Consider the following 15,641-nt stretch of genomic DNA (forward strand, 5'->3'; position numbering starts at 1 on the left):
TTTACTTGTGGCAGGTTAGGTTGCTAGGTCTGTGTTGTGTCAGGGCTGACAGTCTTATGTGGAGGTTAGATTATGAATTGTATAGAAAGGTTTGAATAGGATCCTGCCTCAGGCAGGGGTTGGACTAGATGACCTCTGAAGGTTCCTTGCAGTCCTACTTGTCTATAACAAGACAAAAGTTGCATTCTTTTTACCAATATTTAAAAAGGCTCTAAAAGCACAAGTAGGTGATGGTAGGGCAATTAGCCTATCACTCATCCATAGGCAACATTGGAGTAAGGTTATTATAGAAAGTAATAAGTAAAGAATTGCAGGAAAATAATAGAATTAAGACTAACCAGCATGTGTTTTTAAATAGCATGGCCTAGTTTCTATGCAAGACAATCATGGGTTTTATAAGGAAACTGTTGACAGGATTCCTTCTGTAAGGTAGTCATCTAGATATTGCACAATATGCAGACAAAAAATTACAACAGTGTGGGGGAGGAGGGAACAACTTATTTGATAGGCTTGCTAGTTAATAGCTCCCCAAGTGCCACTGTTGTCTTTTGCTGTCCAATAAGCTGTTTTCTGCTTCCTGCCCTGTACTCACCACCCAATCTGCTGCTCTACTTCCTGCCCTATCTGCCACTGTGCTGCCTGTCCCCTCCTCATTCTGCAGCATGCCACTTGCAACACACATGTTGTGGGTGGGCCACCCCTCTCACCGTATCAGTGCAGCACATATTACATTGATTTGGAAGCTGACTACAGCCAAAGGAGGCATTTCTTGATGGCTTTCCTCCCCACTTTCAGTGGCCAGTTCTTTGTCCATTGTGATGTCATATCTACCAATACTACAGAAAATAAAATCACTGCTAATAAGACTGGCAAGCAGACTGGTAAATAGTAACAGATCCATTACACAAAGAAATCTGGCTCACTGGGCAATATAGGTTCATTTGAGGAAGTGTTGGTCACATCTAGGAAAAAATGCAGGCCACATAAGCAACATGAAGGACCAAACCTTGCAGATAATTATGTTGTGATGAGCTAACTGATCATCATAAACTCCCAGTACAGTGCTATGAACAATAGAGCTAATGGGATTCTTCAACATACAAGCAGTAGAGAGATGTATATAGCACTGGTAAAACCATTACTGGAATAGTATTTAGACCTGGACCTAGGACCCACACTTAAAAAAAGAAAAGGCTCAATAGTGAAAGGGTTCAAAAGAAAGATGTATAAATAATGTAAGGGAGTATAGCCTCATTATCTCAGTAAGTTAATAGGATGCTTGTTCAATTATAAAGGAACTGTTTCTCAGAAAATGTAAAGTTCAAATAACAAGGCTAATACTATAATTCTTATAAGAATTATAGTATTATTTAAACAAAAGTTTAAATAATACTATAATTCACCACTCAGGCACGTACAATTTTAGGCATAAATGTGACAAGCTAACCTAACAGGCCATGAGACAGATCTGGCCCGCATATCTGCTCCCTTGCTGCCAAATATCTGGACCCATGAAGAACCATGGGGCCCTACACACTGGATAGAGTACCAAGTCCCAGGGCCCAATCCTGGTTTTGGGGGGGGTCAGGAGGGGGCGGTGCCAGGCCCTGAGACCCAATCCAGTAGGCAAGGGTTGAGAGGGGGCTGTGCTGAGCCCACAAGGGGTGGGAGTGGTAGAGGGCTCCTGGGACCCAATCCCAGCACATGGGGTAGCGGGGGTGGGAAAACAGTGCCAGGCCCTAAGGCCCAATCCAGCCTAGACACTAGCTCCATGCAAATCATCTGGCCCATGGGGCCAGAAGGTTGAGCACCACTGGGCTAGAAGATTATCATAATTTCCTCCTCTGGTCTTAAAAAACACCCTAATCCGCTTCTAGAATTTTTAGTAAAAGGAAAGAAGAGACAGCAGCATTTAGTTTTATTAAATAAAACTTTATTTTAAGATACTATACTCCAATTTGTTCCAGCTCTGGACCTTAATTTCTCCGGTGCCCTTTTCTACATGACTCTTGATTTTCCTTCGCAAGAACTTTCTCCAGCAGTCTCCATGTTATTGATAGATTCTTCGTGGCTCCCGCAGGACAACACCACCATCTGTCATGGCTTTTTCAAAACTCTGGAACTGGTTTTAATAAAAAAAGAAATGCAAAGCTTTAAGAGCAATCTAAACATACTGAGCCAGATTCTATTCCACCTATTAGGCATCTAAGTGCAATTTTATTACACCCTGCTCAAGTCCCTAACAAAATTTGAATACAGAAGTAGGGCAAGTCCTCCTCCCACTGCTGTTTTGTGACAACATTAAAAAATGACGGTATGGATTTTTTGTAGCTTTGGAAAAAGAGTAGAACAGAAGTGTACTTAGGCATCCAATACGCTCAATAGAATCTGACTCCGTGTGTCAGCAGACAGCATCAGATAGGCATCCTAAGCTACAAGGCATCAGAACTCAGATACTCCATGCAGGCTATAGTAGGCCCTCAGCTGCTTAATGACAATATGGTCTAGCACTTCCTTGCATTTGTTTGAACAAATTAGGGTAAAGAAGAGGCCAAGGAAATGAGCAGGCCAGAGGATAATACAAAGGTAACAACCTTTTTTTCCATTCTATCTTGAAATTTTTAAAAACTAGGCAACCTTTAGCCTAGAGGACATTTAGTGGTCTGATGCTAGACAAGACCAATTTTAGACCAGATACAGCTCATATGGAATAAAAACCGACATCTGCATATTAATTAGAGCAATGGTTTCCACAGGTGTCCATGGCCCCGAGCAGGTTTCAGGGGGCCTGTTCAACCCAACGCAGGGAGGAGCCACCTCAGCCCCCTAAGGTTTGGATGAGTCCTAAGGAAGGAGAGGGGGCAGGCCCACCCCAGTCTGCCCAGCCCCACAGCCTTCATTTTGTGAGCAGTGCTGCAGATGGGCGAGGCTCCATACAGCTGCTGCTTAGGTGAGTGGGTACCCGGGGCTCCCTGACACTGAGACCCACCCACTGCACCCAGGACCATGTCAGTAGAGCTGGGGGGGTGGGTGGTGTCAGGCTGGTCTTCTGTGCAGGGAGCAGCAGCAGCTCTGCAGGGCCGAAAAGAGCTGCTGGGAGGTGTCAGTTGGCAGATGCCGCAGATATGGACGGCCAGAGACACTGCATACCCCCTGGAGCAGCAATGCTCCAAGCGTAGCCTGAGGAGCCACTGGGCACAGGGCCTGCAGAGCACTGGGAGAAATCCAATCCTGTCCAGAGCGGCCGCTGCAATGTTTGTGCATGCCTGTCCCTGTTTCCCACCCAGTCCTGCTGCAGGCAGGTAGGTTTCCCAGCCCTTGGCTGAACTCTCCTTGGGCCTCTGTGAAAGCCTGGAAGGGAGGTAGCCAGGCAGTAGTAGTAGGGGGATCCACTGCCAGAAGCTGCTGACCACAGCTGGCCCAGTGGCACTACGCATTGACAGGACAGGTATCATATTGCCTGCTGCCTCAGGAAAATGGCAACTTCAAAAAGAAAAGATTTAATGATAATATATCCATGCAGGTGAAATGTCATAATTTAATATCAACTATAATTATAATTTATTTTGTCAATTATCATTTTTTGTACCTACATTCTCTTTTATATTATGCTGTGCGCGTGTGTAAAACTATCAATTTAACACATCTTTTAATCTACTGAATATGCAGAAAAACAGTTTGTGGCACAGGTGGTTGTGGACTTTTTATAGCATGCTCGAGGCCTCAAGTGCCTCCTTCTCCACTTAGAAAAATTAATCTTAAAATTCTCTAAAATTCTCTCAAGAAATAACAAGACATTTCTTTGGCTAAATGCACATTTCATAAATTTTAATCATTTGCTTGATATGCCTTATCTGCTCTGTATTTTATTATTACATTTGTATTAAAAAATTAGCTATCACAGCCATGGAAGAAATGCAGTAAAATTCCCATAACACCAAGTGTAAGGAGATTGGCACTTGCCGAGTCATAGTGGCGTTCCCAAGGGACAACAGCTTTGAATTCCACAAAGTTGATTCCTGCTTCCAGACAGCGTTGTGCCAGCACACGTCCAATATTCTTACATGCTACCACACCCTTAGGGCTGTATAAATGTCTTTTTATAGCCCACTCCCGGGTAGAGGCCGAGACAACAATATTCCCCCTGGGATCTTCAACAAAGGCTTCCACATATTGCTGTGTCCGTTCAAACCGTAATCTGGGTAAAAGAAAGAAGTATTGTGGAAAAAGAAAAACTAGTCACTTATTTTTATTTTAAATTACACAATAATGTACAACCAAATAGAAGTGATGATGTCTTTTAAGACCAAAACAGTATCTTTCCAAAAATCACCAAAACTTATACATTGCAATATAGTTATAAGACCCTGTCTCTCACTTAATTTCTAAAACCAAGCTAAAGGAAATAAGTTGTATTACAAACTAGGGGTGCACTGATAAAGATTTTTTTGGACAATACTGATGGCCACTTATTAACCAGCCATATTGGTCATATTGATCCAATAGCCAATATGCAACCCAGCAGCTTAGAGAGCAGCATCCAGCCGGTAAGTCTGTGGGGGAAAAGGGGCACAGGGGAGAGAAGGAGCAGATCACGGCCCACACGGTGAGGGAGAGAGCGGGGCAGGGGCATGATGTGAAGTGCAAGGCAAGGGCAGGCTGCTGCTGCAGACGCGGGGCCAGAGGCTATGTTGACTTCTTCCTGGTGAGGGGGACTGGGCCAGGGCTGCGCTTAGGGCAAGCGGCAGCAGAGCTTGGAGGAGGGCTATAGTATGGGCTACAGCTACCCCAAATTTCGCTGTACCCCTCCACAGAGCTGCCTCCCCAGCACCGCAACTGCCCACCCCAACTGCAGCCCCCCCCCCCCACCCCCCCCCCCCCCGCAGCCCACTCCTGCCCCATGCACAAATTGGGGGGGGGTCATGCCCCCCATGCCTCCCCCACGGACACGCATGGTAGCAGGGAGCCCCTTTCCCTAGCCCCCTGGACAAGCTGCCTGTGGCTCTGCCCTGCGCCCTTCCCAGGCAGCAACTGCCCCACTCACTCTCTCACCATGGGGGCCTTGATCTGCCACCCCTCTTTCCGCCTCCACAGACTTACCAGCCAGATGCTGCTCTCCAAGCTGCTGGGCTGCATTTAAGCAATCCGCAAGTTACCTGTGTGTTACTATTTCTCTTTAAGACAAGGGTGGGCAAGATACAGCCCATGGGCCAGATCTGGCCCACCAAGGGATTTTGTCCAGCCCACAACAGATCCCTTGGCCCCACCCAGCCAAAGCACAGGGGATAGCCCAGGCCATGTGTACAGTGGGAATGGGGTGGCACTGCAGGTGGACTTGTTGCCTGGTAGCCCCCACAATGGCAGCTCCTAGCTGCTTCTACCAGTCTCTACCATTGCCTCCAGATCCAGCCCTACTGCCCAGGCACCCCAGCCTATCTACCTGCCCCACACCCACCACTGGGGGCACCAGATAAAGCAGGTGGGTAGGGTCTCCATGGAGACCAGCCGGGAACCTGCATGGGCAGGGTATGCTCAGTCGGGCAGATGGGATGAGGCCTCAGGCAGGCTAGAAGTGGGGTGGGCGAGTGGGGTCAGAGCTGGGATCAGGATCGCAGCATGGCAACAGCACAGGATTGGGGCCTGAGGCAGAGCCACAATCGGCTGCCCTCGCATCCCTGCAACAGGTGCTGGTTTTGCAGGCAGGAACATGTGGGGAGCAGATCACAGCTCTGCCCCATGCCCCATGTTGTCATAGCCCTGAGATCCTGATCCCAGGCCCAGACCTGCCTACCCTGCTCCCCACCCACCCACAGCCCCACCCCATCCACTTGACTGTGTACCCTGCCCATTTGGGTCCTGGCCAGTCTCCAGAGAGACCCCAGAATCTTGGGGCAGTGACAGCGTGAGGCCAAGGGCCAGGTGGTTAAAAAGTGGCCACCTCCACAAAATGTATTTAAATTTGCATTCCATATATATTTGCAGGTTTTTTTTGATTGGCTGTTCAGCATAGACAGCGAGGAGTCTTTAGAGGTTCAATTAGAATCCCCTACTTTGCAATCTGTGATCATCACCAACTGGAATTCACCATCCAGCGCAGGGTGTCAAGGGCTTGCAGCAAGGCAGTAGCCCTTGACTTCAAGAGGGCCAACTTCAATGAGCTGAGGAGATTGATAAAAGCACTGGGGTCCTGGAGGGTAGGGAAACTGGATATCCAAGACGCGTGGTTGTTCCTTAAGGAAACGAACCTCCAAGCGCAAGGGGTGACAGTCCCAATGAGAATCAAAGTGGGCAAGAGTGCTCAAAAGCCCTCCTGCCTCACCAAAGGCATTCAGGAACACCTGAAAGCCAAAAAGGAGGCGTACGCCCAGTGGAAGGGAGGGGCTATCACCAAAGAGGAGATACCTTCACTGCTCGGGACTGTAGGGGGGCTGTTAGGAAAGCTAAGGCAGACACAGAACTAGGGCTAGCATCAAGGATCACGGACAACAAAGTCCTTTTTTAAATACATAAAGAGTATGAAGAAGGCACCAGGTAACGTGGGGCCCCTGCAGGATACGCTTGGCAATCTGGTGGTTGCACCAGAGGAAAAGGCAGACCTTTTTAACAAATTCTTTGCCTCCATTTTTTTGTGCAGGGACCGGGACTCCCCCACCAAGATTCAAGACGGACTCAGGAGAGACTCCACCAGGCCGAGGGTCAGGGAGGACCGAGTTAGGGAACTTCTGGAAGGACTGGGCGTGTTCAAGTCAGCAGATTCCCCCAGGGTCCTGAGGGAATTGGCAGGGGTTATTGAGGGGCCCCTGGCACGGCTTTACAAGCACTCGTGGTCCTCCGGCCAGGTGCCAGAAGACTGGAAGAAGGCCAACGCGGTCCCCATTTTCAAAAAAGGGAGGAGGGAGGACCCAGGCAACTATAGGCCTGTTAGTCTTACTTCGATCCTGGGGAAGCTCTTTGAGAAGATTATCCAGGAGCACATCTGTGAAGGTTCAAGGGCAACCAGCATGGGTTCATTAGGGGCAAGTCCTGTCAGACCAACCTGATAGCTTTCTACGACTAGGTCACAAAATCATTGGACACAGGTGTCGCGGTGGATGTAGTCTTTCTGGACTTCAGAATGGCCTTTGACACTGTCTCCCACCCCATTCTCATCAAAAAGCTAGGCAACTGTGACACTGATGCCTACACAGTCAGATGGGTCGCAAATTGGCTGAGGGGCCACACCCAGAGGGTGGTGGTGGATGGGTCATATTCAACCTGGAGGGATGTGGGCAGTGGATTCCCCCAGGGCTCGGTCCAAGGGCCCGCACTGTTCAATTTCTTTATTAGTGACTTGGACGAGGGGGTGAAAAGCACCCTGTTCAAATTCGCTGACGACACCAAAATTTGGGGTGAGGTGGGCATGCCAGAAGGGAGGGACAGGATACAGCTGGACCTGGACAAGTTACATGGGTGGGTGAATGAGAATAGGATGGGATTCAATACTGTCAAGTGCAGGGTACTGCATCTAGGGAGAAAGAACCAGCAGCATACCTATCTTCCGGCCCAGGCAGGGGGTCGGACCTGAAGATCTACAAGGTCCCTTCTGACCCTACTTCTATGATTCTATAGGCTGGGGAACTCCCTTCTTGTCAGCACAGTGGCAGAAAGAGATCTTGGAGTCATTATTGATTCCAAAATAAACATGGGCTGCCAATGTGAGGACGCCGTCAGTAAGGCCAACTGCACCTTGTGATGCATCTGTGGATGCATGACAAACAGGGCCAAGGAGGTGATCCCTCCCTCTATGCGACACTGGTAAGGCCACAGTTGGAGTACTGTGTCTAGTTCTGGGCGCTGCACTGTGGGAGGGATGTGACCAGCATTAAGAGGGTCCACTCACATGATCCGGGGACAGCAGGGCAAGCCCTATGAGAGGCTACAAGACTTGAATCTGTTCAGCCTTCACAAGAGAAGGCTGAGAGGGGACCTGGTGGCCATCTATAAACTTACCAGGGGGGACCAGCGGGGAATGGAAGAGATTCTGTTCCCCCAAGCACTTCCCGGAGTAACAAAGAATAATGGCCATATGCTGTTTGAGAGTAGGTTCAGGCTGGACATTAGAAGGCACTACTTCACAGTCAGGGTGGCTATGATCTGGAACCAACTTCCAAGGGAAGTGGTGCCGGTTCCTACCTTGAAGGTCTTTAAGAGGAAGCTTAATAATTACCGAACTGGGGTCATATGAGCCCAGTATTCATTCCTGCCCAGGGCAGGGGGTTGGACTTGAAGACCTACTTAGGTCCCTTCCGACCCTACATCTATGAAATATTTTTAAAGATGCTGAAATATTTTTCTTATGCAAGAATCTTCAAGTTCTCCTTTACTTCGTCTTTTATGAATCAGCCTAAAAAATAAAGCGTCAACCTTCTTTGCCCACGTATTCAGACCTGCACAGACTGAACTTTATAGCATGCATAGTATTTTGAGTTAGTACAAAATTTGTAGTTATTCCAAAACTAAAAAGCTTCTTTTAAAAGGTAAACCTCATTCATAGCTTTCTATTATGCTTATGTTCAAATAAGGATTCAAGCTTTTTTTTTTTCTTATTTGTATTAATTGGTCTAGTAAAGCAGTATAGTCCATCTTACCAGGAGTTTCATAGTAGCTAGGGTCAGGAGGGACCTGAACAGATCATCTAGCCTGACCCCCTGCCACAGGCAGGAACGAAAGGTGTTTTTCCTTTGCATGTTGTTATTATCAGAAGACAGTGATTCAACTAACAGTAGTAATGATATGTTTGTGGCTTAAGGGAAAAGAAACAGGAAATGTTGTATGATGTCGATAAACTTACTGTTGGGATTTCAAGCATGAATGCCTGTACTCAGAGGATTGGAGTGTTGTTGTATCTGCCTCTTTCCCAGATCTGAAGAAGGGAACTTTGCACCTGAACGCATGTCTAACATCTTTCCCAACTTATTTATTTAGTTCCTCCAATAAAAGATATTACTCAAAAAAGCCCTTGCTTCTGTAATAAAAGTAGCCAATTTAGCACTGCACTTTGATCTCTGACCTCTGTGTATCTGACAATGCACTTACAATGTACTGTGCATTAATCAACCAATCACTGCTATCAAGGCTTATACACACAGGGAAATTTTCAATGTGGTTATCCCGGCGGCTCATGTTCATCTTGGAGTCAATAATGACTCCAAGATCCCTTTCCACCTCTGTGCTTTCAAGAAGGGAACTCCCCAGCCTGTATGTATGCTGTGGATTCCTTCTCCCAAGGTGCAGCACTCTGCATTTGTCTATGTTGAACCCCATCCTATTCTCGTCTGCCCACTTTTGTAGTCTGTCTAAATCTAGTTGCAGCCTCTCTCTCCCTTCAAGTGTGTCCACCTTGCCCCACATCTTAGTGTCATCAGCAAACTTGGACAGCGTGCTTTCCACCCCCTCATCCAAGTCGCTGATGAAGGTGTTAAACAGCGTGGGCCCGAGGACCAAGCCCTGGGGTACCCCACTGCTCACATCTCACCAGGTTGAGTACAACCCGTCCACCACTACTCTCTGGGTGTGCCCCGTCAGCCAATTTTTTACCCATCCAACTGTGCAGGCATCAATGCCGCAGTCGCTTAATTTGTTGATGAGGATGGGGTGAGAGACAGTGAGGATGGGGTGTTACCAGACTGGGTAATTCATCACTAAACACCCTAAAGAGAAATCCGCTCCAGAGCACAGATGTTCTGCATCTTCAGACACGAACCAGGTGTCTCAAGCTGGGCATTGTTACAAGGCAATCACAGACAAGAGAAAATTCACATCTCTTGCTATGCAAGTTGTCTGTTAGTAACCCTAAAGCAGATGGAAAGTACCCCATAGTATCTTTAACAAGACTATGCCTCTGCATATCTGAAACAGGAAAAGTCATGAAATCCGTGATGAGAGGTCACTTAGGGTCAGTCTCAACCAACCTGAGCCACATGTGCCACCCTTCCTCATCTGTATCTTACCTTGCAGCCTACACCAAAGCCATCCAAAGTATGTTTCCTGTCCTTCAAGCAGATCCCCTTGTAGATATCAATCTGCAAATTACCATATTTTTCTTGCATGTAACATACACCCTTTTTCCAAGATTCAGCTGCTGGGAATTAGTGTCATAAACAGGGAAATAATGCCTCTACCTGAGGAAAGTGAAATAACACTGCGTATCGGACAGCACAGCGGGGCTCCATAGCTGCTGGCTGCGGACACTTTCTCCCTAGCCGAGGCTCATGCTGCAGAAGCTGCTACTCCAGGGGTGGGCAAAATGCGGCCCGCCAGGCCATTCTATCCGGCCCATGGAGCCCCTACAAAATTTAGAAAATTTAATATTAATCTGCCCTGGACTGCCTGTCATGCAGCCCTTGATGGTTTGCTGAAACTCAGTAAGCGTCCCTCTGCCCAAAATAATTGCCTGCTCCTGTGCTACTCAGTAACTTACTATTTCAAGGAAAGCTATTTTTCCTTCCTTTTACCTTTCAACAAGGTGCATATCTTATTTTGAGGCATGCTATGTGCAAGAAAATATGGTACTTGTTTCTCCTGCACAGCTTGTCTCCAATTATAGACAAGAGTTGAGGACAGAAAGGCTGAAAGTTAGGAAGAAGCAGCTGGAAAACAGCCACTGGAGGGACTCCTGTGCTTGTGGCCTACAGCATCTGGGCAACCTCCAAACATACTGCAGGGAGAGGTACACTGCAAAGCAGGCCTTTCCTTATATCCTGAAGTTCAGCAGAACGTTTGGGGCTGGGTGGACTGTGGCTAGCCACGGAGCTTAGGACAGCGATTCTCAACCCGCTCATTAGGCTCAAGGCATCCCTTGGAAAATGCCAGTTTTGAGCTCTCTAGGCTTTTTAATTACAAAAACAAGACAGAATAGTTTTTCTGTTGCAAAGAACTCAGAAAGACCACAATGGGGCAGAATGTTTTTTTAACCTTAGGGCTTATCTGAAATCTGTTTCAGTCTTGCAAATCACGTCCACACACCTAGCAGTGCTAACATGGCTTGGCACCCCGCAGCACCCTTAAAAGGCTCTCAAGGCACCCAAGTTAGGAATCACCAGCCTAGGCTATGTTGACCCTAATTACCTGCATACACAAAGCCTAAGTTTGAAGGGGCCTCTGGTCCAAGAGTTTTACTACGAGCACTTCCAGAGTACCACTGGATCTCTCAGATTTAAAAAAACGCTCCCGTTCTTAAACTAAGTTATTGCCAAGCGAGTCCACAACTCACCTACGCCAAAACTCTCTGCTGGGCCAAGTGGTTTCCCAGCCGCGCTCCTTCCTAGCGAGCGCCAACTGCTCCAGGTTCCGAGGGTTCCGGTTGGCGAAATCCGGAGCGACAACCTCGTTTTCACTCGTGTCCGCTTCCGCACCGGCAACTTCGAAGCTGGCTTTAGCAGATGTGAAACGAAGACCTTGCGGGGAAGCAGAAAGAAGAAACAAGGAAAAATAAGTTAGAAATACTGGAACTACTTCAGCCAATGGCCTCGCCTGTAAGATGTCAGCGACTCCGCGCGTCATGGGTAAAGTCTAAACAGAACTCAAGCGATCGCAAAACTAGTCTCCTGCCCAACGGAGCTCCCTACGCGGAAGCCCCATCCCCGGCACCTTCGCTGGCTCCACGGAGCCTGGCGGCGGCGGCAACAACACTCAACAACAGCGGCCGGACACGGCTCCGCAGCGCCATAGCGGCGGCAGCGGCAAAATGCGGCCGCCCGCACCAAGCTACCTCCTGAGCTGAGCCTAGACTCTTACTAAGGGAAATGATCCGCTGCCCCGGAAACAGAAACGACGTAAACTTCCGCCCCAGTAGCCGGGTTGCCTTCCGGGAAGCCTCGCTCTCACGCCAGGGGGCGGGGCCAATCGGCAGCCGCCTTCTAGAACGTCCTGGAAGCCCAGCGCTGCGCTCGCCCTGAGCCCCGCCCATGTACTTCGAATCCCCATGACGCCTGCACTCACGTCTCCCCGCCGGCTTCAGCATCCAATCAGCGCCTGCCGCCCAGGCAGCGGTCGCCAGGCGTTGTGAGGAGCTCCCGGATTGGGGCAACAGCCGTTTGACGTTACTGTCCTTCCAGACAGCCATTGGCTGCTTCCTCCGCTCTTCTCCTTCACAGTTCCCGGCGTGCCCCACGCTCCACCTCGCGGCTGCCGGCGTGGTGCGGGCGGGACCATGGCGGCGCTGGAGGGCCCCCTGGCCGTGCTGGGCGAGCGCAGCTCCGGCGATGCAGTCCGCAGCCAGAACGGTAACGGCCGCAGGGCGGAGCCAACCGCCGCCTGCCGGGGGGAGGGGCCGCACGGCTCCGGGGTCCCCTCGCTTCCGGGGTGGGGGCAGCGTTTGTCAGGTCTTAAATATTAAATTATCTTATTAGAAACTCAGAATTCCTGTATTTGCTGAAAAAAATATTGTACACTGGGCAATATACAAGTCAACATGCAAGGAGGAGGTGGTCGTCTCATTTACTCGATATTGCTCACTGGGAGTCGCTCCTGAGCGAGACCTGGGTCATCCAAGTGGAAGCATTTCTTTATTTTGAGGCAAGGAGTGGTAAGAAAGCGCCGATGGCCCGCCCAAAAGGCAATTGAGGCTCCCTGAGTGTGAATTGGGGTTTGCATATGCTGTGTGTATGAGCTGCCTCAAAAACAATCGTAGGTTTTGAGCGCTTTTACTATTATTAATTTTGCAGGGGTTGAACTTGAAGTAAATACAATAATTACCATACAGCTGGTGATGCTAGTGGGGCAGGCTTTGGCCAGGCCCGTGCATGGAGTCGTTCGGGATGGGCGGGTATTTCTCTTTCATAAATAGAATTGAATTATCAGGGGGCATGTTGAATTCGCCACCCTCCCCCACTGCGACCAGGTCACAGGGGGCTCAAAAGGCCTGACATCTACCCCCTGGTGCCTCCATGTTGCCCCCCCCCCCCTTACTTGTTCTCCCTCCCATGTGTACCTGCACTCCCTGGTCCCACCCATCCCTCTACCAGCCTTGCTGTCTACCCAGGGAGCAGCTCTAGCCCTGTCTTGAACCCCTGCCACAATGGCCACTGCCTGGCTGGGTGGAGGCTGGAACCCCCATGTGCTCCAGGCCAGATTGGGCCTGGAGCTGCAGCAGAAGATAAATGGCTGGGGCGCAGGGGCTGCTGGGGGAAGCATTCTGACCCCACACCTGGGTTGAAGTCGGAGCAGCCACCTACCCCTCGCCCTTGCCTCCTACTTGAACCCAAGACAAGGGCTTTTTTCCCTGCCCCCATGTTGAATGGGGGAAAACTTTTCCTTGAATTCCATATTTGAAACAAGTTGTTACCAGAGCTGTGCACAAATGCACTGAAACGGGATTTCTTCCTGAAGTGAAAACTGAGACTAGAAACAGGAGATGGAGAAAAGTTGTTCAAGATTTATTTCTTGATGACTCAGATTCCACTAGCATTCTTGTAGTGCCCCTAGATCAGGGGTGGGCAAAATACGGCCCATGTGCCAGATCCGGCCCGCTAGGCTATCTACCCAGCCCGCAGGGTCCCTAAAAATTTAGAAAATTAATATTTATCTGTCCTTGGTTCCTGTCAAAAATGACGGGAGCCAGGAGCAGTAGGACCCAGAGGAAGCCCCGGCAGGCTCCTGCAACAGCAGGGCCCGCCCGGCCTCAGGGGGGGCTTCTGGCCTGGGATCAGGTGGCTCTTCCAGCGCAGGAAGTTTGGGTAAGAAGGGCGGGTGGGGGGCAGGGGATAAGCTGGTGCTGAGGGGGATGCTCAGTACCAGCTTGTAACCCGCCCCCGCTGCCAGCCCGGGCCCCATGCCGGCTCTGGGCTTGCCCGTTGGGGCTTTGCCACGGTGGCAGCAGCTGCAGCTCCCCTGCTTGCCATGCTGGGCAGTGTTTGCTGCTGCTGCTGCCCGCCCAGAGCTTACACCACAGTAGGTTGCATTGAGGCTACCACCACCGCCTCTGGGCTGCCCAGCAGGCTGTGAGCAGCTGCAGCAGGGCGGGGGAGGGGCTGCTTTTCCCTGTGCTCAGCATCAGCTCATTTCCTGCCGACAAGCGCGGGGTCGGGGTTGCATGCTGCCCCCTGCTTGTACCGTAGGGCTCAGGGGGCACTGAGAGTGAGTGGGCATGGGAGCCAGTGGGAACACAAGGCCCACACTGGTGTCCTGGGGCCAGCGCCAGCAGGGCCCAGAGCAGGGCTCCCTTCTCTCCCTGCTCGTGCAGGCCAGCCTGGCTCCACAGCCCCCTGCATGACCCTGAAACATTGGTCCCAAGATATTGGGACATTGGTTCCAAGATAGTGATCAGGGGGCAGGGCACCTATAAAGGGGCGGGGCACCTGCCAAGGGGTGGGACTACCCATGTGGCCCTCGACAGCTTGCCAAAACTGGATAAGTGGCCCTCCACCCAAAATAATTGCCTGCCCCTGACCTGGATCTCTCCCTGAAGGTAACCTGTCTGCCACATTTACTATTAAATAAAGTGAATTCACATTAATAAGAAATTTGGTACCATCAGGTAAATACCAGTAGCAAGAACAGCTCTTTGTATGCACTGATTACAAACAAATAGGAAGGGGTTTAGTACTTTTAGAATTCTAAAGGAAAGATCAGATTTGAACACTTCCCATTTGACTGCCACTTCCTCGATTTACAGATTAAGTGGCTATGCTTATGGGATAGAAAAAAAAGTGCCAGAGTCTGAAGGAAAAGATTGTTAATATCTCTTTCCTATATGAGATGGCAGAACATTATACAATAAGACTTTGAATAATAAGTAAATTACATGCATTTAGTACACTTACAGTTGTGGGTTGATTAACTGTATTAGGCAAAAACAACTCTTAGTCCTGAAGCCAAATGAGGTGTCTTCATGGTGTCCCTTCAAATTGTGCAAATGGATTTGTCATGGATCCTTATATTGTCACCCCAATCATTTTCATTTCCCCAGTCAAATAGGCCCTGAAAAAGCACGTGTGCCAAAAGTAGACAAAAATTATTTATATTCCAGGCTTTTAAAACAGGGACTATACTTACAGGAATGTGGGCTTTAGAATTGGCTATTTGTGAAGAGTTACCTAATTACTTGCTGTTCTGTTTTTTACAGTTACAGCTGCAGCTACCATTGCTAACATTGTGAAGAGTTCCCTTGGGCCAGTTGGTTTGGATAAAATGTTAGTGGATGATATTGGCGTAAGTAGACATATGTCTCTGTCTTAAACTATAATGAAAAGGTCTCTGCTTGCTTTCTCTCAAATTCACACTATCTAGTAGGGACCTGTTCAGTCTGTTCCTGTGTAAAATGTTGTTCATGGTCTTTATGCATTTAGCAACTTGACCTCTTCAGTATGACTATGGAGGAGCATTCATTTTTTACTCTAATATAATCAAAGTCTTAGTCTGTCTGTCCATAACTGTTTATTTGCACTTTGATTGGTTGTCTTGGCAGCCAATCAGTGCTCTGCACAGACAAACACACAGGGCAGGGCAGAGTGCAGCCCTGATGCCATGATAGCAGGGACTGAGGGGCCGGAGCCAGAGGGGCGAGGCCAGCAGTGCTGGCCTGGCTTCTGCCCCCCACCCCCTGGCCCTGCTTCTTGAAGGCAGTGGCGGTGTGGGGTGCTGGTGGCGCAGTGCTGGCCTCG

At 49.3% G+C, this 15,641-nt stretch overlaps 2 protein-coding genes and 1 non-coding gene across 6 annotated transcripts in view; 2 read left to right on the plus strand and 1 right to left on the minus strand.

Annotated features, from left to right (window-relative positions):
- Nucleotides 1–1,916: 1,916 nt before the first annotated feature.
- Nucleotides 1,917–12,134, minus strand: MRPL18 (mitochondrial ribosomal protein L18). 2 transcript variants are annotated; one of them, XM_025201995.1, is made up of 4 exons: nucleotides 11,776–12,134; nucleotides 11,252–11,435; nucleotides 3,964–4,198; nucleotides 1,917–2,122 (listed from the first exon to the last, which is right to left on the minus strand). In XM_025201995.1, exons 1-4 carry the CDS (start codon nucleotides 12,101–12,103, stop codon nucleotides 2,051–2,053), a joined length of 819 nt encoding a protein of 272 aa, XP_025057780.1. In that variant the 5' UTR covers nucleotides 12,104–12,134; the 3' UTR covers nucleotides 1,917–2,050. The 2 variants fall into 2 exon arrangements, with proteins under 2 accessions (XP_025057780.1, XP_006021974.1); XM_006021912.3 differs by lacking the exon at nucleotides 11,776–12,134 and adding an exon at nucleotides 11,629–11,767.
- The window catches only part of TCP1 (t-complex 1), a 15,583-nt gene continuing 12,072 nt past the window's right edge, over nucleotides 12,131–15,641 (plus strand). The window contains exons 1-3 of one of the 3 annotated variants that reach the window (XM_025201992.1): nucleotides 12,135–12,263; nucleotides 12,390–12,555; nucleotides 15,104–15,189. In XM_025201992.1, the coding sequence (XP_025057777.1) occupies nucleotides 15,169–15,189 (21 nt within the window). In that variant the 5' untranslated portion in view covers nucleotides 12,135–12,263; nucleotides 12,390–12,555; nucleotides 15,104–15,168. Of the gene's footprint in view, nucleotides 12,363–12,389; nucleotides 12,556–15,103; nucleotides 15,190–15,641 lie in introns of all 3 variants that reach the window. The other 2 variants (XM_006021914.3, XM_025201991.1) reach the window with 2 other exon arrangements.
- On the plus strand, nucleotides 14,620–14,754 carry LOC112549983. The gene has a single exon (XR_003093646.1). It is a non-coding gene; the product is annotated as a small nucleolar RNA SNORA29 (small nucleolar RNA).

The sequence above is a fragment of the Alligator sinensis genome, unplaced genomic scaffold (genome assembly GCF_000455745.1).
Source record: "Alligator sinensis unplaced genomic scaffold, ASM45574v1 scaffold682_1, whole genome shotgun sequence".
NCBI lineage: Eukaryota > Metazoa > Chordata > Crocodylia > Alligatoridae > Alligator > Alligator sinensis.

Coding starts and splice junctions, on each gene's coding strand:
- MRPL18 (XM_025201995.1), bottom strand. CDS start 12,103: ATGGCTGTCTGGAAGGACAGTAACGTCAAACGGCTGTTGCCCCAATCC. Junction 4,199..11,251: donor AGCAGAGAGTTTTGGCGTAG/GTGAGTTGTGGA, acceptor TCTTTTACCCAG/ATTACGGTTTGAACGGACAC. Junction 2,123..3,963: donor GGGAACGCCACTATGACTCG/GCAAGTGCCAAT, acceptor TATTAAAACCAG/TTCCAGAGTTTTGAAAAAGC.